Genomic DNA, 25,897 nt, shown 5'->3' with positions numbered 1-25,897 from the left:
TAAATGCTGGGATTACAGATGTGCACCATCATGGCTACAGATGTGCCTCAGCATGGTTAAATGCTACCTCCTCAGAGAAGTCTTCCTTGGCCATCCACTCTAAGGAGACGTCCTAGTGTTTCTGTCCCCTTATCACACCTTTAAAAATTTATCTCATGGGAAGTAGTGGCACGTGCTTTGAACCCAAACACTCGGGAGGCAGAGGCAGGTGGGTCTCTGTGAGTTCCGAGGACAGCTTGGGCTATAGAGTGAGTTCCAAGTCATAGCTACACAGAGAAACTGTCTCAAAAAAACAAAAACAAAAACAAACAAACAAACAAACAAAAAAGCCGGGCGTTGGTGGTGCACACCTTTAATCCCAGCACTCGGGAGGCAGATCCAGGTGGATCTCTGTGAGTATGAGGCCAGCCTGGTCTACCAAGTGAGTTCCAGGAAAGGCGCAAAGCTACATAGGGAAACCCTGTCTCGAAAAACCATAAAAAAAAAAAAGAAAAGAAAAAGAAAGAAAGAAAAAAAGAAAGAAAGAAAAACCAAAACCAAAAACAACCCCCCCACAAAAAAACTCACTTATTACCAGTTGTAATTATAGTATTTAGCTTTTTGTATTATGGACAATTTCAAACATGTACAAAAATAGAGAAACTTGTCTAGCAGGTTCTATGAGTCCATCCCTCAGCTTCATAATGATCAACAATAGGCCAGTCTACTTTCCCTATACCCTTTGCTTTCCAGCAAACTCCAGACATTCTATAAACTTATCTGCAAACACTTCTATGCAAGTTTATATTTATTGCTTATCTTCACCTACTTTTTAAATTTTTTCCAACATAATATTTTTATTATTTGGGAATTTCACATAATGCACCTCATCACACTCACTTCCCAGCTCTGCCCTCCCCACCCTTGGGACCACCACCCCCAAGAAAAAGAAGGAAAAAGTCCAATCTGTGTGGCCCATATTCTCACTGGAGCATGGTCAAACTCCCAGTGGCCAGCCCCTTAAAGACACTGAGTCCTTTCCCACCCCACCAGAAGCCAAAAACTGTGGAGTGCTACACTTCAGCGTCCCTATCACAATTTTTAAGAGTCTCTTTGGTGGTTTGCTCTCTGGGGGGTAGGGTGGGGGTAGGGGCTGTCACAGGAACCTTCTATGTCCCTCTTTCTCAACTGTAAGCCTGCAGTCATAGATTCCACTGCGAAAGTACCTTCCTCGCTCTTTACAGTCAGCAGGAGCATGGATGATGGACTTCCACATGGTTCCTGGTGACCACGGACGTCCATATGTCTCCGGTTGTCAGCATGGTCTCTGGTGTCAGTAAAGATTATGACAGCTACACAGCCCTCTGCCGCAGCAGCACAGGCCAAGGACATCAACATGGGCCATGGACACCAATATGGTCTCTGGCAGTTGCCTGGCTACGGATCAACATGGCCTTAGGTAGTGGCACAGACCATGGCCACATGGGCCTTCATTGACAACACAACACACAGACATCAATTCATTTATTTATTTATCCTTTTTCTTTTCTTTTTTTCTCCTTTCTTTTCCTTTCCTTCCTTCCTTCCTTTCCTTTCCTTTTTTTTTTTTTTTCCCTTGTGATACAGGGTCTCTCAATGTAGCCTGGGCTGTCCTAGAACTGGCTATGGCTATGTAGACCAGGCCTGGGCTTGAACTCAGAGATCTGCCTGCCTCTGCCTCCTGAGTGTTGGGATTAAGGACATGAACCACACCAGGCTTTAATTTAATTTTTTTTTTTTTTTTTTTTGAGTCAAGGTCTCTCTCTGCAGCCCAAGCTTGTCTGGAATTCACTATGTAGCCCAGGCTGGTCTCAAACTCATGATAATCCTGCTTCAGTCTCCCAAGTGCTAGGATTACAGACTAGTACCTCCATACCCAACTTTGTTTTATTAAATGTTATTTTTTTGACCAGAAGTGGGAGACTAGTTATATATGGATACACTGTAAGAGGGCACCCAGTTGGAAAGTAACTACAGTATAACCTGTGGCTATTTTTGTGTAGCACAGGCTGGCTTTGGGCTCCCATTTCCCTTGCTTCAGCTTTCTAAATATGGTGACATTAAATGTATGAATCACGAGGCCCAACTTGTAACGGGTTATTTTCTCTGCTTATCTTTATTTTATTTTATTGATACAAGATCACATATAGCCCAGGCAAGCCTCACACTAACTATGCAGCCAAGGATGGCTTTAAATTCTTTGCCTCTACCTTCCAAAGCACTAGGATTACTATGAAAACCTGTTTGCCCAGGTAGGAAGCAGCATGCATGGCAACTGGGTTTGTCTAGCTTATTCACTGCTGTTTCTTGTATTTAACACTGCACCTTGCTCAGAACAAATGACCCTGGACATCTGCAGGGATGTCATCTGCTCTCAAGACAGTGCGTGTGTAGGCTGTGGTTTTCATGTCTCCTGTGGTAGTGGTGTGACTCTGCACATACATATGCACTGAGCATCTGGCAGTCCTGTGAGGATGCGTGCATGGGCTCATGTGTGCTGCCATCATTGCAGCTGGTGGCTGCAACATGCCTCCTTCCTGACATCATCTCCCACACCTCCAAGCCCCAGTGACTCACACGGGTGGATTTCCCTCTTTCTTAGTCAAGCATGAGGAGGGAGGGGCGTGTGCCCTGGTTTTTCCCAGCCCACTGGAGGCCCAGGGAGCTCACCCTGCAGAACTCAAGCTTCCTTTTCTCCAGCCTCGAAGCCCAGCCTAGTTGGGCCAGCATTGGCTGAGTGGGATTTATGGACTATTTGTAGGAAGGATGGCCGTGTCCTGTCCCATCCTGCTGGCTGCTGGCTAGCTGAGCAGCAGCATTGAAGGAGGAGCAACTGAGAGCAGAGGTCTGCCCTGGGGACTCAGCCGCACCCCAACCACACCAGTCTGCATTTTTTCTTTCCAGGACAGGGTTTTTCTGGGTAGCCCTGGCTGTTATGGAACTTGCTCTGTAGACCAGGCTGGCCTCAAACTCAGAGATCCACCTGCCTCTGCCTCCCGGGTGCAAGTGCTTGGATTAAAGGCGTGTGCCACCACTCCCCACCTTCAGTTCTGCATCTTAAAGTTTTGTTGTTGTTGTTTGTTTGTTTGTTTTCCTGAGAGTTTGGCAACAGCCAAGACCCAGTCCATCACAGATGTCTTCTGGGGTCTACACCCTGTCAGACCAGGGACTACTCACAGATTTTCAGTTGGGTCTCCAAAGTTCCTATTAAGACTCAGCCTTAGGTCCAGAGAAGAGGAGAACTCACCTAGAGTCACATAGCAACTCGTTGACAGAGCTGGGCAGAGCCTAAATGCTTGAAACCTCCTTTCCGGCAGCCAAGGATATGCCTCTCAGCATGGGGTGGGCCTCTCAGCGTGGGCTTCCCAGCACGGGAAGAAGCAGCAGCATGATGCAATGGGCCAGAGGTGTCTGACGCCTGGGTCAGGACACATACCTCGGAGATCCAGGATAACTCAGGAGGTGGTGGGAGCCCTTTGTCATGGATACTGGTAGAGACAGGAAATTTGGCCTGAAGTGAAAACAAGTGTGGACGCTAGGCAGAAAGCTGGCACTGAGTTCCCCTAGACCTGGCTCCATATTCTCTGGGCCCAGTTAGGGCATCCTGAGTTAGAACAGGCGAGTGGGCTTGTACAAGTTCTTCAGGTAGAAGCCATTGGCTACGCCCTTCCTCTTTCCATTTATGAATTCAGTCCCCTGACACTGAGGTAATCTTTGAAAAAATACTATGACTTTTATTCATGCTTGTGAGGTTAGAGGACAACGTGTAGGAGTCAGGTCTCTCCTTCCACTATGTGGGTCCTAGGGATGAAACTGAGGGGGTGTTGTTGTGTGTGTGATAGATAATTACATGTTCACACGGTTGGGCTTGCCCGGCGGACCGCCTAACTATTTCCGGTGTAGAATAGCCATCTCCGGGTCAGACATCTCGCGGGACTGGGACTCTGTGGCCTTACGTGGTTGCGTAAAGCGCGTGCAGCCATGTAATCTACGCGCATGTGTGGAGTACCCACAGGAGTCCCTGTACGCATGCGCGGCCCAACCTTTAAAAAGCCGGCGCCATCTTGCATGAGTCTCTCAGCCCCCCCCCCCCCCCTCCCCTTATCTCCTCACCCACGTGTGTGTTTCACGCAGGCCTGTCACCTCTGTCCTCTTTAATAAAACTCTCCCGTGGTCTTGTCGTGTTCGGGATGTGTTCCTAGCACCGCATAAATACTAACAGTGTGTATGTGTGTATGTGTGTGGGACAACTTCAGGTTGTCTGGCTTGGTAGCAAGCATCTTTAACAGTGGTGCCATCTTGCTCTCTGGCCAATCGTGAACAGAAAAGCTGAAGCCCTCTGAGGGTGTAGGAACTTCTCTGGGGTGTCTAGGGTCTTCCATGCATGCCCACAGGCAGAGTCAAGAGCGGTCCTTTCAGCCTCAGTCTTGCCTTCTAAGAGTGTCCCACTTTCTCTGACAGACATCATAGGGGTTTGGGGGTCCTTATACTGTACTTGGGCTTTTGAAGGTATCTGTCTGGTGCATCCCTTGTCTGTCAAATTTGCCCAGGTGCCTCTCCACCAGGAAGGGAACTGCTAAGAAATGTGATCCTGGCAGTGTTTATAGACTCGAAGAGGCCCAGCTCTGCCAGTGAGTCACTGTGGTATATGGGCAAGACACTCTTCTCTGGGCAGAAGGGTGAATACAAAGGCCCGCTGGGTAGGAGAGGTAAGGGCCCCTAGCATCCGCTCTTCACCCAAGGCTGGCTTCAGTGAGTCCTTCAGAAGGGTCAGCCTTGCTGGAACAGAGGAGGCTCATGGAACCTTGAGGTTCGGCTGGAGTACATCAGAGCAGGGGAGGAGTGTGAGGGGGTCCTGGCTTGTGTTTGCGGCCTGCAGCTCTTTATGGCCTTTGTCTCAACACGGTGGGCTCCCAGGAAAGATTTGTAAACATGTTTTGCCCATAGAGTTCAGAGAAGATAGACAGTGGGTAGGAGGGATCCACTGTAAGTACCGTGTGTGTGTGTGTGTGTGTGTGTGTGTGTGTGTGTGTGTGTGTGTGATGCAAACTCTGAGGAGAAATGCAGACGGTGGTGGTTCTACCTGCCTGGGTACTGGCAGAGCTCTGGTAGCAAAGTAGCAGCTGGAGGCCTGTGGGAGACTTCCCACTGGGCTACACCTGCTCTGGCTCCGAGTGCTAGCACCTAGCCTTAATCCACCTTTTGTTTAGCAGACACCTTTTGTTTCTCTTGTTGCCCGGTGTGAATCTTGTTTTGAGAGTCTCTCAAGGACACAAGCCTATGCAAAACCTGGCTCAGGAAACGAGAAAACTGTGGTGCCTGATGAATCGAGGAATTTGCACTTGGCATTGTATTTTTGGGAGCTTCATTCAGGTTGTTTTGAACCTATGGAAATCAACTCGCTAAACTGTAAATACAGAGAAAAATAAAAATGCCCCGAGAGAAGAGAAAGCGTGTCAGTCCTGAAAAGCTAGACCCCCTGCAGCCAGGAAAGACTAGATTCACACACTAGTGCTGCGGCAGAGCCCAGTCAATACCCCTGTGGGTGCGGGAGTAAGAGAAACCAAAGTCGCTCCCTAAGTGGGAGCTTGGGGCATCTTGGAGCCAAAGGCCTCTTGGCTTGAGGTTATCTCTGTGGAAAGGCAAGTGTTATAATCCCGCAATAGCAGTTTACTGCAAACCACTATGTACCTAGAACTGGGCATGCCAGTCACTGGGGCAGACTGGACTCTACCTTGATGGGATGGACAGAATTAAACAATGTTTACTACAAGGTTAGAAGGGTTGGGCCTCTGCCCAGGCCAGTCACTCAGCAATCCGGAGGAGAGAGGAAAGAGGAGGGTCAAGTCTCCTGTACTGGGGTGTACTCCCACCCAGATAGCACATAGAATAGGAGTCACGTAGCCTGGTATTCCCTCCCAGGGCAGAAAGGATACTGAAACAGCCTCTGTTCCACTGTTTTTTTTAAATAATTTTTTTCTAAGATTTATTTATTATGTATACAGCATGTTTGACTGCAGGCCAGAAGAGGGCACCAGATCTCATTACAGATGGTTGTGAGCCACCATGTGGTTGCTGGGAACTGAATTCAGGACCTCTGGAAGAGCAGTCGATACTCTTAACCTCTGAGCCATCTCTTCAGCCTCCACTGTCTGGTTCTTGTTTATTTTTGAGATGGGATCCCACTGGGTAGCCCAGGCTGGCCTGGAACTTGAGGTCCTCCTTCCTTCATCTAAGTGCTGGGGTTACAGCATGTGCCATTATGCTTGGCTACCCACTGTGTAGGGATGGAGAACTCTAGGTGGTCCATCCCCTCCTTCCTGATAAGTTTTATCTTCCACCTCTACTGGCAACTGCTGCTCTTCCTGAAAGAGGCCTTTCCAGGCTAGCACAGACTGGTGACTTTGGCTAGACATCTCTGTCCTTTCCTTGACAGGTGGGACTAACCCGGCTGTAGAAGGCAATGTGTTTGGAGCTGCTGCAGTAGTCAGGAACTGGCCTCTGGGAGACAAGGGTGGGACTGGACTGTTTCCTGAAGGCCCTCCACCAGATCAGACCTGGTTACCAGCCAGCAATCTCTGCTCAACTTCCTTCTCTTGACCTTGGTGGAGTGCTGCCCTGAGGTTAGCACACATTTCTGAACCCTGTCATAAGATAGGGCATGTAGGGCAATCTACAAGTGTGCAGGAAGGATATATGGCAACATGAAGTGAAAGTCAAGATCTTTTGGACAGGTTTGGATGCTATGACCCCTTCCAGCCCCGCTACTAACTGTGTGACTGTGACCTGCCTTGTTCCTGTCCCTCAGTATAATGAGTTAGCTCTAGGTTGAGGAGAGGTCTTCAGTGCACCATAAACTTTACTATGCTGTGTGAATCCCAATCGCCTGTAGCCTTGTTAGGATAGAATCTCACTCAGACATCTGGGGGAAAGGCCTGGGAATCTTTGTTTCCTTTTTTTGCAGCGTTAGAGGTTGGACCTAGAGCTTTATACACCTGCTTAGGTGAAAGCTCTTTCACAGAGCGGCAGCCCAACCTGGTTCTTCATTTCCTTTAATTAATTAATTAATTTATTAATTAATTAATTTATTTATTTTGGTTTTTCAAGACAGGGTTTCTCTCTGTAGCTTTGTGCCTTTTCCTGGAACTCACTTGGTAGCCCAGGCTGGCCTCGAACTCACATAGATCCACCTGGCTCTGCCTCCCAAGTGCTGGGATTAAAGGTATGTGCCACCACCACCCGGCTATTTAAATTTTTATTTTATTTATTTATTTATTCATTCATTCATTCATTCATTCATTTATTGTTTATTCAGAGCTGAGGACCAAACCCAGGGCCTTGCACTTGCTAGGCAAGCACTCTACCACTGAGCTCAATCCCCATCCCCCATTTCCTTTATTTTTTGAGATAGGGCCTCATGTAGCCCTGGCTGGCCTCAGACTGGAACTTGGTGTGTAGCAGAGGCTGGCCTTGATCTTCTGATGCTCCTGTCTCTACCTTCCAAATGCTGAGATGACAGGCATGTGGCCATCCTTCCTGGCTTCCCTGTCCTTTATTCCTCACAAGTGCACACGCGATGCTGCTGTCCCACAGAGCACTGGAGCAGCAAAGAAGACAACCCATTTCATTTGAGCCAGAGGACCCAGAGTCCGGCTCACATGAGCCCTCTGCAAACCACCCGACAGAGCATCAGAAAGTTATCTTGGGATTAGCTTCAGTCTCTGGCTGACAGTGCTGAGGTTTGGGGACAGGAGAACTCCAGCCCCAGCCACACTTCTGTTTATGTAGAAAGTCCTTTCTTGATTACTGCTCGATTTAGCCAAGGGTTACTTCACATCTGAAGTGGAAAGGAACACGGTTCAACCCACTCATTATCTTGGTGGCCACAGGAGGCCCTCTGAGGTGGTGACGCCCTTTATGAGGACAGCAGCCATCAGTTAGAGACTATGATTCATTATACTGAGGATGGAAACATGCTCAGTTCCTGTGGCAGCGTGCTGTTTCTTCAATGGAAATGCCCAGAAGTCTGTCAGGAGAAAAGGGAGCAGACAGAGCCGGCTAGCCCTCCTATTCTGGACCTCTGACTGGCCAGCTCCACTGGCGTGAGGCGTACATCTGTCGTGGTTAGTTACTTATTGGAGTGTCTGGGACTCTTCAGGAAGGGCTAAGTGGATTCCTATTTACATCTCCCACAGCAATTTTAGCTTGTTGTGCCGAGACTTGAATAGTCTTCGGGTAACTGCAAAGTGCATAGGATAGAGCACTTACCATGAGGGGACCCAGAGCAAGATGGACTTCAGGCCAATCTCTCCTGTTTGCCAGGACTCCTGCTATGTTGTGGACAGGAAAGGACCCAACCAGAGAATCTGGAGGTCTGCTCTGGGACCATCACTCCTTTAAGATCTGTAAATTCGGGGACGTGTGGAAGATGCCGGCTGCTCTAGCCGTTGCTATTGGTCTGAGGATAGGTGGGAGTTAGAGGAGGCACTCTGTGGCTTCTTACTGGAAGATTAGTGTTCCAACTCAGTGAGCCGCACAACTGCATAGCAACCGCACTAAAAGGGCCAGCTCTTAGAGGGCCTCCTCCTTTACACTCTAAGAGGCTGTAAGGCAATAGGCCGGTTTTCCAAGTTGGGGACCCAGAGATCTGGGCCCCTGTGGCAAACCCTCCCTACATTCATGGGTTCTCTTTTCTATGATATTGGCATAGGTCCTTTAAGGACAGGATGTCTTGACCCCCTTAGCTCCTAGGCATTTGAGAGGGCCACAGGAAAAAGGTACATGCTTCCAAAGCTTGTATGCATCCTTCATGGATTGTATATTATATAGACAGGTACTGATCTCCGTGTTGTGTGTCCAAGTGTTATGAGAAAACCCATGTTCAAATAAATAACCATGTTATATATTTGAGGGTTAAGTTTTCAACAACTTAAACATGGTGCACAGGTTAGTTTCCATCTATTTCTATTTCCACAGCTTGGAAGGAACAAACTCCTTAAGGATGGGAAGGGATAGTGTAGTGCTGTGGATATCGCTCTGTGTAAATAAAATTCTGGTTGGCCAGTGGCCAGGCAGGAAGTATAGGCGGGACAAGAGAGAAGAGAATTCTGGGAAGTAGAAGGCTGGAGAGAGACACCGCCAGCCGCCGCCATGAAAAGCAACATGTAAAGACACTGGTAAGCCACAAGCCATGTGGCAAAGTATAGACTAACAGAAATGGGTTAATTTAAGATAGAAAAAGTAGATAACAAGAAGCCTGCCACAGCCATACAGTTTGTAAACAATGTAAGTTTCTTTGTGCATTCTTGGTTGGGTCTGAGCGACTGTGGGACTGGCGGGTAAGAGAGATTTGTCCTGACTGGGCCAGGCAGGAAAACTCTAACTACAAATGGCACCCAACGTGTTGGCAAGAATTTCCACCTAAAACCTGAGAAAAAAGATTCTAAAACAGAGCTAAAAACAGCTTCCTAACTGTCTCTCTCAAGTTAGCAGCATCCTGTGGGTTTGAGCTACTATGGCGGGTTCCTGGTGGGTGCATCTGACCTGCAGTATGGTGGGAATGAGGAGTCTGCAAGCGGCACTTTACTCTGGTGCATGGTGGATTTAGCCTTTGCTAGTTTAAAAAAAAATTTAAAAAAAAGTTTCTGGGCTATGCGCTGCTTTGATAGAACTGCTTCTTATAGTTGATAGTACACATGGCTCCAGACCCAGAGCTGGCGGTAAACTGTACCACCGCCATGTTGGGAAGCTGAGGTAGGCGGAGCCAGCAGCCACAGCGGCGTTTCAATCTTACAAAGATGGATATTACACAGAGAATCTGGTTTATGTTATCTTTTGGATTTTTAACTGCAGAAAAAGATTTGATCGTAAAAACTGTTGAGTTAAACAAATATGTAAATTTTAAAGGTACCTTGACTCTAAAATTTGGATATAAGGATATGTTGCTTTGGAAAAGAGTCTCTGCTTTTGTTTCCACAGAAAGCCAGAGGCTGTGGATTTGTTCCAGATTAAGATATATCAGGTTTGATCAGCCAAGACCACCTGAAAGGTCTCCAATGACACCATGGCCCAGATGATCCAACATCCAGAATGGTTTTAAGGCAACTGGCTCAGAGGTTCACCCTCACGGACTACTCCATAATCCTAAAATTTTCTTTGTATCCCCATAAGATACAGCGCCCACCTCCAGCAGGAAGTAGTAAGAGAAACTACGCCCACATTCCCAAAATTATCAAGCTGGCTTTGGAGATGGAATTGGCTCACTCCTTCTCTAAACCCAGACATATTGCTAAAAGAAAAGGTTAAGAGATTCTTGTGTCCCAAATCAGAAGAGCCCTCTGGTGTGGGACAGAGAAAAACCAATATTTTTCTTTAAAGTAGATTGATTATAAACACGATCTCTTTCTAAAGAAGAAAAGGGGCATATGATATAGATATAGGATGAAAGGGTAGATTAGGGAACTTACTTCTAAAGAACAACAACTTGTTTAAAATGTCTTACATTGGTTTAGATTTTAGTCTATTGATACAAACTTAATTACAAACAAAGTTAATTTTGTTACACTGTATATATATTTCTACTCTCATTTGAGGTGTTATGTTTATGCAACTCATTTAGATTGTAATGGATAATTAAGAAATACAGATCAATTAGTCTTCTATGATAGTTAAACTTATAGTCATGTTAAGTTTTCTAGGTATACATAGATATATTTCAGATAGACAGGTAATCTTCAAACACTTCAAAGGTCTACAGAATATGGCATTTAAAATATTTTAAAAATTTAGACTTTCTGGACAGTGAGACATGTCTGCTCCTGGCAGCACTGATTTACTTCAGAGAGGAGGATGGGCATTGAAGACACTTCATATGGAGTTTATCTTCACCTTGGCAAAAATAGCCATTTGGGCAAGAAACTGTTCTTGCCTGGACTGCTTGATCGACTGGACATGCAGGACCCATAGAAAGGTGACCACTGAACTTTGCTTGACAAAATGGTCCTTCAGGTTCCTGCTTTGCAGAGGAAACTGCCAGACATTCTACAGGACACTGAGAGAAGTGATCGAGAGACTCTAGCCCTGTGGGCTGAAGACAAATGCCCCAACTTTACAAAGGAACATTAGGTGACTGTCCAGGCTGCCAGCTGTCTCTGTCTACCCTGCAAGACTCCCGAAAGTTGCTTGCATCCTTCTCCCGGTTCTCAGGTAATATTATATCCTTCTGAGGCCTTTGATGTGGTTGAAGACTAGATAGTTATAATTTCCTCAGTTATGATAAAAGATACATTAGATATAAAACCTTAGACTCATAAATATAAGATAGATAGGATATCTTCTTTAATATTGTAACTATAATTCTTGCTTGATAATTGTTTTGTTATATGTAATTGTACTATGTAAAAGTTAAAACCTTCCTTTAAAAAAAAAAAAGAAAAGGGGAAGTGCTGTGGATATCGCTCTGTGTAAATAAAATTCTGGTTGGCCAGTGGCCAGGCAGGAAGTATAGGCGGGACAAGAGAGAAGAGAATTCTGGGAAGTAGAAGGCTGGAGAGAGACACCGCCAGCCGCCGCCATGAAAAGCAACATGTAAAGACACTGGTAAGCCACAAGCCATGTGGCAAAGTATAGACTAACAGAAATGGGTTAATTTAAGATAGAAAAAGTAGATAACAAGAAGCCTGCCACAGCCATACAGTTTGTAAACAATGTAAGTTTCTTTGTGCATTCTTGGTTGGGTCTGAGCGACTGTGGGACTGGCGGGTAAGAGAGATTTGTCCTGACTGGGCCAGGCAGGAAAACTAACTACAGTGTAGTTGTGTTTCTTCTTCTTCTTCTTCTTCTTCTTCTTCTTCTTCTTCTTCTTCTTCTTCTTCTTCTTCTTCTTCTTCTTCCTCTTCTCCTCCTCCTCCTCCTCCTCCTCCTCCTCCTCCTCCTCCTCCTCCTCCTCCTCCTCCTCCTCCTTCTTCTCCCTTAGTTTTACTAAAGATTGAACTTGGGGCCTTATGCTAGGCAAAGTTTTGGGGTTTTGTTGTTAAGATTTAATTTTTTGCTGGGCGGTGGTGGTACACGCCTTTAATCCCAGCACTCGGGAGGCAGAGCCAGGCGGATCTCTGTGAGTTCAAGGCCACCCTGGACTACCAAGTGAGTTCCAGGAAAGGCACAAAACTACACAGAGAAACCCTGTCTCGAAAAAAAAAAAAAAAAAAAAAAAGATTTAATTTTTTTTTAAAGTGTATGGGTGTTTTGCCTGCATGTATGTTTGTGTACCATGTGTGTGCCTGGTGCCCAAAGAAGCCAAAAAGAGGGTGGTGGATCCCCCAGAACTGTGAGTTTGTTGTGAGCAACCATGTGAGTGTTAGAAATCAAAACCTGGTCCCTTAGAAGAGCGTTCAGTGCTCTTAACCACTGAGACATCTTTCCAGCCCTGCATTCTTCCACTGACCAGTATCCCATTCTTGCTGAGTTATTTAGCAGAGTGGGATGGAACCCCCATCCTTAGGTTTTAGGAGTATATTCGAAAGGGTTAAGCACTGCCCCGTTGTGTTAGGTTCTCAGCTCAGCTGTGTAGTGAAAGAATCTCTCAGGTCCTAGCAGGGTTGCAGGCACGGTGCCTGGGCACCAGCTCACCACCTAGCCCAGGCTGGGAGTCAGCCTGTGCTGTGTCAGCCTGCGCCAGTGTCTGGGGGCAGGGCCGGGCAGGCTGTGTGAATAGAGGGTGTTGTCAGACCTCTAGGGGAAATAGGAGATGAGGGCAGATCCCGCCTGGCAGGTCTGTCACCTACATCTCTGCTTACACTTTCAGGGAGCTGGTTACTCTGGGTGGAGACTGGCCCCAGATATCAAGGCCCTGAGGATCCAGCCTTGACTTCCTGGGCGTGGCAAGGCAGAGCTGTGAGTGTGGTATAGGGACACTCTTGGTTTGGTCTTCCTAACCTGGGGATCAGAGACATGAAGTTCATAAAAGGAAAATAGTATTTGGAGCTTAAGATGTAGAGTATTTCTGGGGGCCAGAGTTAACTCCCAGGCTACAGGCCCTGGCCCTCTTCCAGGGGCCAGTGCTTTGGGGGGTTAGTGCTTTTCTGTGAGGCACCACTGAAGCCTTGCTGGGCTTCAGGGGTCTCATCTACCATTACTTGGCTGTGTAGCTCTCTGATACCCTCCCTGATTCTGTCTCCCTGTCTCTCCTATTCCTTTGGAGACCCTTATGTCAGTGATACACCTAGATTCCAAGTTTCCTGTCTGCAGCCTCTGAGGGTAGAGACTCTTGGGGGGTGGGATGGGGGGACGACAACACGGACCCAACAGATGTTATCATGCCATGAGTCAGGGTAGTCTGGGGGCAGGATGGTGAGGAGTGGGGGGGAGGCTCCTCTTCTGTCCTGGTTCCTGGCTCAAATGTTACAGATGCCGGGACACATCAAGATATCCCCCTGGTCCCCAGATGCAGGTCAGCTGCCAAAGGCTGGTTACAGTTCTTCACCTCTAACCTGCCTGTTCTTGGGCCCTAAGAAATTCTACATTCCCCCTGGAGGTCAGACACCTATTTTCTCCTTCTTGATCTCACTCTCTCTGTCAGGATCATAGGTCGCCCAGATTAGCCTCGAATTTTCTGTGTGGCCAAGAATGGTTTTGCACTCATTTCCTTACTTCCCCTTTCCAAATTCTGGGCTCACAGGCAGGTGACACCGGTTCAGCTTTGTGTTTCTTTTCTAATGACTTCAGCCCATTCTCAGGACCCGATGATCCCCTGGGCTAGACTTCGTTTCCATTACTTCCGATCTGGCATCATCCTCTTTTAGGAAGGGCCAGAGGATTCTGTCTGCCTTGTAACTCACACAATGGCCTTTCTTTTGGAGACTTGGCATTTTAGGGCCCATTGCTGGCTGAATGGTGTGCTCTAGGGCCACGCACAGGCCCATCAGCTTTCCTGGGCCAGCACTGCTTCCTGTCCTTTTAGTGAAGCACCTTGGTCCTCCTGAGGAAGGATGGAGATAGTGAAAGGTTCCACATTCAAGTCTGCATGCCCAAATCTTTCCTTTGTGCACCGTGTCCCAAGCTTTGGCATTCCCAAGCTCCCTCCACCCCCACTTTGCTGTTCCAACCCCAAGGAAAGGATGTAGGGAAGGATAGGGCTGTGGAGGCCAAAACCCAGGCTAAAGTCTACGGCTGGGAGCATTTATTTTTATTTTTATTTTCCCTGAAGTTCCCTGTAGAGTAAGGGCTTTGGTCCCATCTCAACAAACAGCCCATCTGCCTGTACAGGTGAGAGTGGAGGACTTTGGGAAGGCCCCAGGAGGTGGAAATTCAAGAGCTTGCCCAGATCTGTCCATCCCCACCCCCATGAAGCTAGGCCACGTGGCCTGCCTGCCCCAGGGGAGTGAGGCTGCCATGGATAAAAGCCCAGTGCACACACACAAACAATGCACAGCTGTCTGGAGCCTCTGAAGCACCATTTATCAAGGCTCCATGGAATCAAGTGCCCCGGTTTGCCCGCTCCCTAGTCTTGAGGGCATCATGGCCACCAGAGTGGCTTTCGCCCCAGTCCAAGCGTTGCAGATTGCTCACCAGTGCTTCAGTGCCTTACCACAGGGCTCTGTGGGTAAATGGCTTTAGACCCTTCTCCATCCCACATACTCCAGGGCTCCATCAGGCCTGGCTAGCCCAGCACCATGTTAAATAGCTTTCTTGCTTTAAATTAACCAGAGCAACCCACCCACTTTGCACCTTGAATATATTAATCTATTGACTAATATTCCTCCCCATTCAGCTTCAGGAAAACACCAGAGAGGGAGAGTTTGTTCTTCAGAGACAACAAATAGCCAGAGCTGGGGTGGAAAACCCAGGGTGCTCTCTTCTCCTGACCTTCTAGGCAGCCTGGGTCAGGTATGACTTATCTAAGGTCACAGACCCAGGACCCAGAGTTGTGACCTATCTAGGCTGTTACCCTGTTTTCCCCACAGTGAGCCGAGTTTAGCTGCCTCTCACCTTGGCCCCTGCGGTTCTCCAGGTCTAAGTGAGCAGAGGAAGGTTTCAACTCTTGACTCCACCCACTCCAGGATCTCCAGACTGTCTCCCAGCTCCCTCCACCCCTGGCATCTCAAGGTCTTTTTGGCCCTGGGGATCCTCAGGCCAGACCAGGGTACAGAAGCAGTGGGCCTGGAGGGTGGGCAGCATCTGGGCACAGGCCAGGTCTCACACCCAGTACTGGCCGTTCCTGAGGGCAGGATTGGGTGTCCGGCAAAATTGCAGTAGCTCTGGGTCAGGCTGGCCTCCTGGTGGGGGCCCCTGGCCAGGCACAGTTGTGAGTGGGATGGCTTGACCTGGCTCTACCTTTCGAAAGGTCTCTGTGTCACCAGCTAGGCCATTGCGGGGTTTGGCGGTCAACACCTGGACATCATGTTTGCCTGTCTTGTTGCGTTTGCGGAGGTAGAAGAGCAGGGGCAAGATGAGGGCCAGGAGCAGGAGGACCAGGCACACAGGGATGATGACGCTGAACATGTTGGCCTCTAGGAAGCCCAGGAAACCGCCCCTGGCCACAGTGGGCATGGGACTGGATGCTGCTGGGCCTGGCTGCCCAGTGGGTGTGTTTCTTCCTGGTTTCTCTGTGTCTGTCCGAGCAGCCTCGGGTACACTGAGCAGGGCCACACTGTAGGATTTGGCTGCATGGTAAGGTTCGGTGGCAAAGTCCAACAAGGCCACTGCAGGTGGGACACCCCTTGCCCACAGCTCCAAAGTAAGACTGTCACCCGCAGGGTCAGTGGACCTACCCTCTGGCCTGCCCACCTCTAGGGCCAGCCTTCCCTCTTCCACGTCCTGCTGAGTGAAATGTTCCACCAGCCGGTTGCTCCTAGGTTCTGTGCGGGCTTGGGACACACGGACCAGACGGCCATATCGGGGTCCTGCCAGGAGTCGGAAGTGGGGCATACTGCCTGTGCGGTTGGCCAGCTCACTGGCATCTAGCACAGTGGGGTCTAGGCGCAGGGTGGTACCCTGAGGCCATGGCCCACCTGCCCACACATGCAGCAGCGCCTGCACTGTGACATTCACAGTGGCTGATGCATTCACACCCCTGGCCAGAGCCAGGACTTTGAAGTAATCTTGAGAGGAGGAGAAGTTGGTGAAGGCAAAGACCACTTCCCCCTGGTCCACCTGCATCTGGCTGAAGGCAGAAGCAGGCTGCCCGCCCACCAGTAGCTGCCCATACAAGGGCCCCTGAGTGAGGCGGTATGCTACGTCCGGCTCCTCACGATCTGAAATCACCTGGAGTTGCTGCCGGCTCAGTGAGGAGCGCCCTAAAGCTTGGGGCACCTCCAGGGGTGCTCGCAGCTGCACCTCAATGGTGGATGGCAAGACATCCACAGCCAGGGACATGGGTATTGGGGGGCTGGCTCCATCAGACATGCTCAACTGGAAGATGCCGGCCACACTGCTCCCGTTTGCCACGAAGGCCAGCCGCCCTGCATCCACGTCAGCCTGTGTGAAGTGGGTCACAGGCCCTGTGTTGTCCCCAACGAGGCTCAGGAAGCCATTGTGGGGTGCCCGCTGTACTTCATACTCAATCTCCCCTGGAGCTGAGTCTGGGTCTACTACACTCAGCTGGGCTCGAGAGACAGGGGCTCGTGAGCCCCTGGTGACACGGAGTGGAATGGAGGCCTGTGGCTGAGGGGGCCGCTCATTCACATCCCGCACGGTGATGGCAAAGGCCTCAGAGGTCTGGGGTCCTGCCACAGAAGCTCCCGTTGGCCCCTGGAGGTGGGCACGGAAGCGGAAGCCATCCTGCTGGGTGCCCCCACCACCATGGGCATATACCAGCTGTCCTGCAGCCAGCTCAGATTGCAGGAAGTGGGGCCTCCCGGCGTGGAGTGGCTCCTCGGACACCAACAACTGGCCCCGGGTGGGGAAGTGTGTGACCTGGAAGAGCACATCGTGCCGAGTGCGCTGAGAGGCTGGAACACTGGCTAGGAGGTTGGAGGCATCAAGGGACGCCACGGTGATCTTGGCCCGCTGGCCCTCAGGCACCCAGAGACCTGGGGGTGAAACATAGGCTATGAAGGTCCAGTCCACTGGAGGAAGAGCCATGAACCCTCAGAAAGAAGACCCCAGGGCAAGTCTGCCTCTCTCTCCCTTAGACCAGTAACTCCAGGATGGGGCTCATGGTCTTGGGAGAACAAGGACTGTGCCTTCTTCTGATGTCAGTGTTCCCCACACACCATCCCCGTAACTTGCTAGGTCCTGGGAAGAGGACAGAAGCTGTTATCCCTCCCTCTGTTTGAGGCATTCCTCTGCATCCTCACCCTTGCCATCCCATCATGCTATTCACCTTTGTTTCTCCAGAGGCGGCTGGGGCGCTGGGGACAGGCAGCATCAAAGGACACAATCACAGCAAGGGTGGCAGCCACATCTCTGGCAGGTGGTGAGGACAGCAGGAGACCAATGGTGTCATGGGCTTCCCAGAAGGGCTCAGGAGACATCTCATGCTCGTATAGAATACTCCTACCATTCACCTGGGGGAGACATTATGGTTGGGTGTGGTGGGTAGGCTCACTCTGGAAGCTTCCGATCAGGCTGGCAGAACCTCCCCAATATCCCAGTGCTCAGCCTTACTCTGAGTTCTGGTTGAACATGGGTCCCTCTGTGTAGCCTGCTCTCTACCTCATTGGTTCAAGGGGTCGCCATTAGGCGGTAATGTGGCAGGGTGGAGCTGGGCTCTGGAGCCAGAAGCTTAAGTTTCAGCCCCAGCTCTAGCTAGTTTCCACTTAGAGCGTGTGGGGGCGGGGAGTGTGTGTGTGTGTGTGTGTGTGTGTGTGTGTGTGTGTGTGTGTGTCCTGCCTCCTTTGCAATGGCTTCCACCCTCCTTGATTCCTGCAGACACCACTTCTATTCTGTCTCCTCTTACGCCAGCTTTCCCCGCAAATAGATCCTCTTTTTCCTTGCTAGACAACCAAGTACTTTTTTCTTTCATCTTAAAGAAAACTACTCTTGAATTGACTTTTTTGTTGTTGTTGTTGTTGTTCTTGAAAGAGGGTTTCATGCATCCTAGTCTGTCCTGGAACTTGTTAAAATGCCAGTTTTATGTGGTGGCTGATGACTGAACCCAGGGCTTCCTGTGTTCTAGGCAGGCACTCTTCCAACCGAGCTACATCCCCACACCTCAGTTCACATTTTCTGCTGGCATTTGCTACCTCCCCCTTTTCATTGTTTTTCTTTGCAGCAAAATTCCCCAAGAATAATCTCCACACACCCTCAGCCCACCCCACTGGGGATTTTGTCCCCATGATGTCACCAAATCCATTCTCTTGACGGGTACTAAGGGTTGGGTCTCAGGTCTCAGTGACTGCTGAGCATCACTTGACATAAGGAAGCTTCTGGGATGTGATGTCCTGCTTTGGGTGTCCTCATATCTCACAGACTCTGTTGGTCCTGCTCTTGTGGCATGGTCTCTGTCTTACATACTCATGCAGTCTCAGGGCCTCAAATAGCCCTTATCATGATCTCCAGGGTACTCTTGCTCTCACTGGTACCCCAGTCTCAGATTTCCACCTGTGTCTTTTGCTCCACAGAGATTTCAAGCTCCCTAGGCCCAGATGTGCTCCAGTGGCCTCACCTCCTGAGACTCCATCACCATGACAGCAGCTCTGCTGGTGAATGACTCAGGGGAAACCCCAGAGACCTCCTTGGCTCTTCCCTCCCTTGCTACCCAGGTCCTGCCTGGGTTACTGCAAGTTTCCTCTCTTGTGCCCCACCCCAGGCCTCTGTCTTTAGCCTCTCCAGAGTCCTAACACAGAGTTTCCTTCCCTTCCCTTCCCTCCCCTCCCCTTCTTCCTTCCTTCCTTCTTTCTTTTAAATTCTTTTTTTTTTTTGGTTTTCTGAGACAGGGTTTCTCTGTGTAGCTTTGCGCCTTTCCTGGAACTCACTTGGTAGACCAGGCTGGCCTCGAACTCACAGAGATTCCCCTGGCTCTGCCTCCCGAGTGCTGGGATTAAAGGCGTGTGCCACCACTGCCCGGCCTGTTTTTCTTTTGAACCAGGGTCTCACTATGTTGCTCAGGCTGGCCTTGACCTCCTGGGCTCAAGTGATTCTCCTGCCTCAGCCTCCTGAGTAGCTGGTATATGCCACTGTGCCAGACTCAGCATCTAAGCTCACTCCTGGTCCAATGCGCAGTTGCTCACTATCTGACCACAACGACTCCATCATGACCCTGTTATCTGTGAGTCCTCTACTCCCTGTCACACTGACAGCAGCACCAATTGTTGTAGGGCCTCATGTATGCTGAACACCAAGTACTATTCTTTGTTTCTATAAAGAAATCTGTTTCCTCTACCCTCTAATCAAGACATATCCTTATGCTTTATCTTTGTTTTTCCTCTTTTAGGAGACACAGAAAGATTTTGCTTTCGGCAAAACAGGAGTTGTGTAATATTAAAATGGAGACCGAGTAGGGTAGCTGTGAGCAAGCGGTCTGAGAATCCCAGAGGATCGCAGTGGGGCCATGCTGTCCACACTGGGAGCAGACCTGTGTTAAGAAAAGGGCTCTTCCTCAGGGTTTTGCTACAAGAAGGGACACAGGCCTTTGAAGAATTGGGGCATCAGGTTTGTGCAAAATTTCCTAAGGCTTCAATGCTGATTGACAACTAATGTTAAAACATTAAATGTAATGTGTATTCAAATAAAACACATCTGCGGGCCAGATGTGTCCTAAAGGACTGAAGACTGCCAGTTGAAACCTCTGGCCCGGGCTGATGGTGGGCATGGTAGGAAATGGAGACCTCCCACAAGGGGCTGTGGAGATCAATGTGACGCTTGCCTATCAGTGCTCTTGTAGGAGAATGCCTGGATGAGACCAGGGCAGACTCAGGCCAGGTGTGTAGGGATCTCCCCAGCTGTGGGAAACCATGTTCTCAGGCAAAGGGAACTGGGGTGAGCAGTCAGAAGGCTTAGTCTTGGTTTGGCTTCTTACTAGCCATGTGCCCTGCATAGTCACCTGGCTCCCAACAATATCCTTGTCTGCAAATTGAGCCCTGCCCTGGTGAGCCCAGAGTCTTGAAGGGCAATGGCACTGTCAAACCACTGCCGGCCTTCTTCAGTGGAGGAGGGTGCCTGTGCCACGTAGCCTCTTTCCCGCCTCCTTGGGTGGCACTGCCAGTCTGGCCCCCTGGTGGCCATTCAGTCTGGTCCTTCGATGTTGCTGGAGCGTGTGGGGGTGGGGGTGGGGGGGAGGGAGGGGAAACTGCTGGTGGGGGAGGGGCACTTGTGGCCTCGTCCTATTCTCCTCTTTCCTGGTCTCTGATGACAAGGCTCCCAGTGACTTAGGGCACACAGCTGCCCTAGCCTCTGGCCGAGTGTGCTGTGGGGAGCCGGTGGAAAGGGGTTATGGTAGATGCCAGGGCCCAGGAGAAGAGAGAACACAAGCCTCCTCGTAAATGACGTGACAGACCCGAGAATCTTTCTTCACCCCTAGCTAAAGTGTCTCCTCCTCCTTGGAGCTGCCGGCTGGGTGGGAGTTGCTTTCTCTCTGCCAGCTCCTCCACCTAGTTCCTTCTCAGGGGGAGCACACAACCTGAAGGGGCGGAGAGGAACTTGTGGGGCCCAGGAGGCTTCTGAGAAGAAGGGGTGCTGGAAAGAGTTCTGGGGGTGGGTCCTGCCATTTTCAAGGGCCAGGGTGAGCCCCTCTGGAAAGTTGTTGGAGCAGCACAAGGCTGCAGACGGAGGGGCAGGGTCAGCCGTGTCCTCTTGGATCCTGCTCATACAGAAATAATCAGGACCACGCCCGAGTTTCATGAGCCCACATGGCCTCTAGGTGGGAGCACCAAGTGTGTTGTTTGCCCAGAAGAGCCTGTCCTCCACCGTGGCCCGGAGGAGCTGCTCACAGTGCCTTAGACCCCGGTGAGTGATGACTGCTGGCCCCCACTGGTTAGCACAGACACAGCCCTGACCTATCAGCACCTCAGTCAGCCTCTACTTGAGGCTGGGAATTATAATTTTGATTGGTGGCCCTTGTGTGACCTAGGAACTCTGCTCTAAAGAGTGGATAACAGTGTCCTTCAGCTTGGCCCACTCTGCCTGTGACTCATCTGCTCCCAGCTTGCTCTGTTCCTCTCTGGCACCTGCCCTGAGCCCCGAGCTCAACTCTATCCCGAACTCTGTCCCACTGAAGCAAGCTCGGCCCAGCACCAGCTGCTGGAGTACCACTGCTCTTCCTTACTGTGGCCTTTTTTAGTGTCTAGAATCCAGCTGAAGCTTCCTTCTGGAGGCTTAACCCTGAACTAGGGCAGGGTCCAGAAAAGCTCAGCTGCCAGTGATGTATGTGCTCTGGCTGGCAGCCACCTGAGGTAAGTTGGGGGTCTGTGTCTTGGCTGAGGAGTGAGGCCCTTACCTCAGCCTGGGTGAAGTTCACCAAGGCCTCCTCTGCACTGCCTTGCTGGGCATGGAAGAGTCGGCCAAGCTGGGGGCCTCTTACCACCCGGTACAGCAGTTGGCGGGGGTCAGTGTCTGTGCTGGAACTGGCTCTCAGGCTCTGGCTGCTGAGTGATTGCACAGACTCTGAAAAGCACAAAGCAGCCCGTCAGCTTTTGCTAGGAGCCAAGGCCAGGGTCTTGTTGTGCTGCCCTCAATTCTGCCCCAGCTACTCAGCATGCAGACCTACCTGGACAGACAGTCAACTTCCGGCTGCCCTCCAACGAGAGAAGCACCTGCTTCTGGGCCACCACTCGGAAGAAATGTCCAGGAGACTTGTGGGCACCATCCGAGAGGTCGAAGTGGAAGCCTCCTTCCAGGGCTCCTGAGCACAAGGGGGTGGATCTGGATCCTGCTGGCCCAAGAGCTCCCAGGGTACCTTCCAGGGGGGGGGGGTGGGGGGGGGGGATGAAAAACACACTCAGCACCCACCTCTGTGCGAGAACAGCACAAGTCCGCTGTCCAGCTGGGCCTGCGTGAAGTGGTGGACCTCTGTTTCTGGGGCTGCCCTCAGCGCTATCTGTCCATTGCTGGGTTGCTGGATGGTGTAGACCAGGTCTTCCGGCCCCGAGTCATTGTCTGTGCCCCTGAGGGCTTCAGGAGGGATAGGCACAGTGGCCCCTTCCCAGATCTGGGGACACAGGCATGTGAAAGTTCTGTCCACATTGTGCCCCCCACCCCCCTTCTTCCTGGCCCTGGAACTGCCACCAGGGCTCCACCCTGCTCTACTTAGCTGCCGTAGATACCTACGTCATTCTGGGCTCTACCACAAAAAGGGCCTCCCATCCCATTCTCCTTCTCAGTCACCTCAGCCCCCGTTCCTCCTCCTCCACCTGTCCTAATCTTTTTTTTTTTTTTTTTTTTTTTTTTTGAGACAAGATTTCTCTGTGTAGCTTTGCGCCTTTTCTGGATCTCACTCTGTAGCCCAAGCTGGCCTTGAACTCACAGAGAGCCATCTGCCTCTGCCTCCTGAGTGCTGGGATTACAGGCGTGCGCCACTACCGCCCAGCTTGTCCAAATCTTAATTGTACCTCAAAGCCAGTTCACAACTCCCTGCCTAGAAATGCTCCTGTTTGATTGACCCGTACAGAGTTCTTACTTCCCAGAGACCCCATCCCTGACCATCTGTATCTCACTGGTGGGCAGGGACCTCTGTTCCCTCCTGCATGGCAGGCACCACCTGGCAGGGGTGGGCACAGGGCGGAGGCAGTAGGGTTGGCCAGTGAAGGGTACATAGAAATAGGCTCTCCTACCAGCTGAAGACTGGGAGGGAGGTGGAGAGCAGAGAGGAGAGCTGAGAATTTCCTTCCCGAGGAAGGAACCTACCCGTGCAGAATTCAGGGGAGGCCCCGGAGGCTACCTTCCCAAGCAGGGCAAGAGCCTCTTCTTGGGCCCTCTTCCATGTGGCACAGGGCCAGTCACCGGGGCCATTCTGGGTAGGGGTCCCCATATCAGAAAACATCCTAGCATCCATGAGCTCCTCCCTCCTCGAGTACCAGTAAGAGAAAGTTTCACTGTAGGGCTCCAGGGAGCTAACGTGGGTGGATATTGCCATCTGGCGGCCAATTTGCCACACAACATTTCCAATCTGGGTTAGACAACCCTTAGTTATCTAGACCAGCGCATCCTTTAGCCGCTTCCCACAGGCAACATTATACCACCTCTCCACAGACAACCACAAAAGACTCAGACCCCATGTCAGAAATAGCCAAAGTCACCTCTCTTCTACAGCTAATCCAAATGCTACTCCTGATGGTGGTCTATGCTCTAGAGCAGGGGTTCTCAACCTTTCTAATACAGTTCTTCACGTTGTGGTGGCGCCCCTCCCAACCATAAAATTCTTTTCATTGCTGCTTCGTAATGGTAACTTCCCTATGGTTAGGATTCATGATGTAAATATCTGTGTTTTCCAATGGTCTTAGGTGACCCCTGTGAAAGGGTCCTTCAACCCCAAGGGGTTGAGACCCCAGGTTGGGAACCACTGCTCTAGACGCTGTCATCCAAAGCCTAATCCAACCTCTATTGTTCTAGGTGGGCCTGCCAAGCTGCATCCTGTGGTCATGGAGTGCTGTCCTTGTCTGGACGTCAGCTTCCATTTTTATAGAACAGGGGGTACCTCTGCTCCACAGCCTATGAGGGAGAGAAGCTTGGCAAGTCTTGCCGTGGTCTTTAATTGTGGTGGCACTTGAGCCTCCACCTGCAGCTCATCATACAGAGCTTATAAGAAATTTTATCAGGTGTTTTGGGTCTGAGGCATGAGGGGAAGCTTCTGCTATAGGTGAGTCTAGGGAACAGCAAGGCCAAGCATGGCCTTTTGAAAACAAGACTGTGCACTGTATTTATAAGTGCCCAGTAGCAAAACCTCATGCCTGTGTTGTTTTCAAGGCAATATCACATTCTCTCCTTCCAATAACCTGGTATGTGGCAGCAACCCCCCCTTTTTCTTTTAAAAGCTTTATTTGTTTAATATATATAGTGTTCTGTCTGCATGTATGCCTGCAGGCCAGAAGAGGGCACCAGAGCTCATTACAGATGGTTGTGAGCCACCATGTGGTTGCTGGGAATTGAATTCAGGACCTCTGGAAGAGCAGTCTGTGCTCTTAACTTCTAAGACATCTCTCTAGCCCTGGCAGTGAACCCTATTACAGAGGATGAAACTAAGCCTGAGAGAAGGGGAGAAGTAAGGGACCCCAGTCTCTTTCCAGAAGCAGAGACGGCGTGGTCCCAGGAGTGAACTCACCTGCAGGCCTGTGTTTGTGGTGAGGACAGGCGGTTGATCATTAACCGGCAGGATGGTGATGGTGAAGGCCATGGGTTGGCTCTGGCGATCCATCTCTGAGGCATTAGCCACCAGGACAAAGCTGTCTGTCAGTGTCTCACTTCCATCGTGCACATAGCGGATCAGCTGCTCTTCTACCTGTAATCAGACCCAGGGTTGGTTGTCCGGCTTCAGCTAGCCCAAGACTTACCAGGGATCTCGGGACCAGCACCCTTAACGTTCTGTTGTTGGACACAGGAGAAGACAGATCCCTTCAGAACCCATTTCTACAGGCGAGAAGTCAGGGGGCAATGGTTTCCAGCTCCCAGAGGGAGACAGGAAATGAAGCATAAAGCAGTGCCAGCAACCAGGCCTGTGCTGTGGCCCTGGGGTCTCTGGAGCAGCCATACCTCTCTCCAGGAGAAGGTGCTGAGGCTCCCATCTCGAGGCTGGTCCTCCTTCTGCAGAGCCCCATGCTGGGGTGGTTCTAGCACCTGTAGGAGGAGGCCTGGCAGTGTGGGGAAGTAAGGTCCAGTGATTCGGAGCAGTGGAGGGGCCAGAGTTTGGGTGCCGCCCTCGGGAACGCTGAAGTTTTGCACTTCCAGAGGGATGACAGTGGGCAGTACTTCCAGCTCCACGAAGATGCCCTCCAGAGGATCACCCAGGCCTGAGGCCACATCCAGGGAGAAGGAGTCCCTCCAGGCTCCAGGGCGAGAGTGCAGGTAGAGAACCCTGCCCGTATTCACTGCCTCCTGGGAGAAGCTCTGCACAGGGTCCAAGCTGGGCGGCTCATCTGCTGAAGCACCGTGGGACACCATCACCAGGTGGCCGGCGCTTGGGGGGCTCCTCAGCGAGAACATGATGTCTGCAGGGAGCACTGCTTCCTGGGCTACCTGGTCAACAGAGACCGTGGAGACATACAGGGTCACAGGCTGTTGTGGATCTCAGCTGGCAGAACAGGCTTGGGCTCCACATGCTGCTGCTCATCCTGCCAGGATATTGCTGCTCACATGCATTTGGGTGGACACACAAAACATCCAGACTCATGGCTGGTCAGAGGGGTCACCACCAGATTGAGTATCAAAGGCATAATGTTATCACACAGTGACCAAGTTCACACACACACATACAGACACACATACACACACAGACACACACACATAGACACACAGACTCAGAGACACATGCACACACACAGAGACACAGAGACACAGACACAGACAGACACACACACAGACACACAGACACACAGACACACAGACACACACACACACACACACACACACACACACACACACACACACACGCGCGCGCGCGCGCGCGCGCGCGCGCGCGCGGGCACTCCTCTGCTGGGGCTCTGCTCAGGCCTGTGTTAGGTGGATTTGCCTAGGACCTTCAGCCACCAATCCTGTTATTGCCGCCACTGTGTACCACTAGAGGGCACCCCCACCATTTCTAGAAGCACAGGCTCCCAGACTCCAGGTTTTAAGCAGTTTGCGGGAGCTAGGTCTAGCCCAAAGGTGCCTGAGTGCTCCCTCAATGCCTGATCTAGCCACATAAAATGCCTAAGTGCCACCCTCAGATTTACACTTCTGACTCTGTGCCTTTGCAGAGCACATCCCTTCTGCCGGGAACACCACCCCTGGTTTTTGCTGTCCATACTCTATA

The 25,897-nt window shown here is 50.7% G+C and overlaps 1 protein-coding gene across 1 annotated transcript in view; it reads right to left on the bottom strand.

Moving 5' to 3' along the window:
• Nucleotides 1-12,405: 12,405 nt before the first annotated feature.
• The window catches only part of Cspg4 (chondroitin sulfate proteoglycan 4), a 39,123-nt gene continuing 25,631 nt past the window's right edge, over nt 12,406-25,897 (bottom strand). The window contains exons 4-10 of the mRNA XM_036192985.1: nt 24,640-25,122; nt 24,212-24,388; nt 21,904-22,102; nt 21,662-21,796; nt 21,392-21,558; nt 17,339-17,522; nt 12,406-17,045 (exon numbers count right to left, since the gene is read on the bottom strand). Of these exons, the coding sequence (XP_036048878.1) occupies nt 15,211-17,045; nt 17,339-17,522; nt 21,392-21,558; nt 21,662-21,796; nt 21,904-22,102; nt 24,212-24,388; nt 24,640-25,122 (3,180 nt within the window). The 3' untranslated portion in view covers nt 12,406-15,210. The remainder of the gene's footprint in view (nt 17,046-17,338; nt 17,523-21,391; nt 21,559-21,661; nt 21,797-21,903; nt 22,103-24,211; nt 24,389-24,639; nt 25,123-25,897) is intronic.

The sequence above is a fragment of the Onychomys torridus genome, chromosome 7 (genome assembly GCF_903995425.1).
Source record: "Onychomys torridus chromosome 7, mOncTor1.1, whole genome shotgun sequence".
NCBI lineage: Eukaryota > Metazoa > Chordata > Mammalia > Rodentia > Cricetidae > Onychomys > Onychomys torridus.
This window is presented reverse-complemented; position numbering and strand designations above follow the sequence as displayed.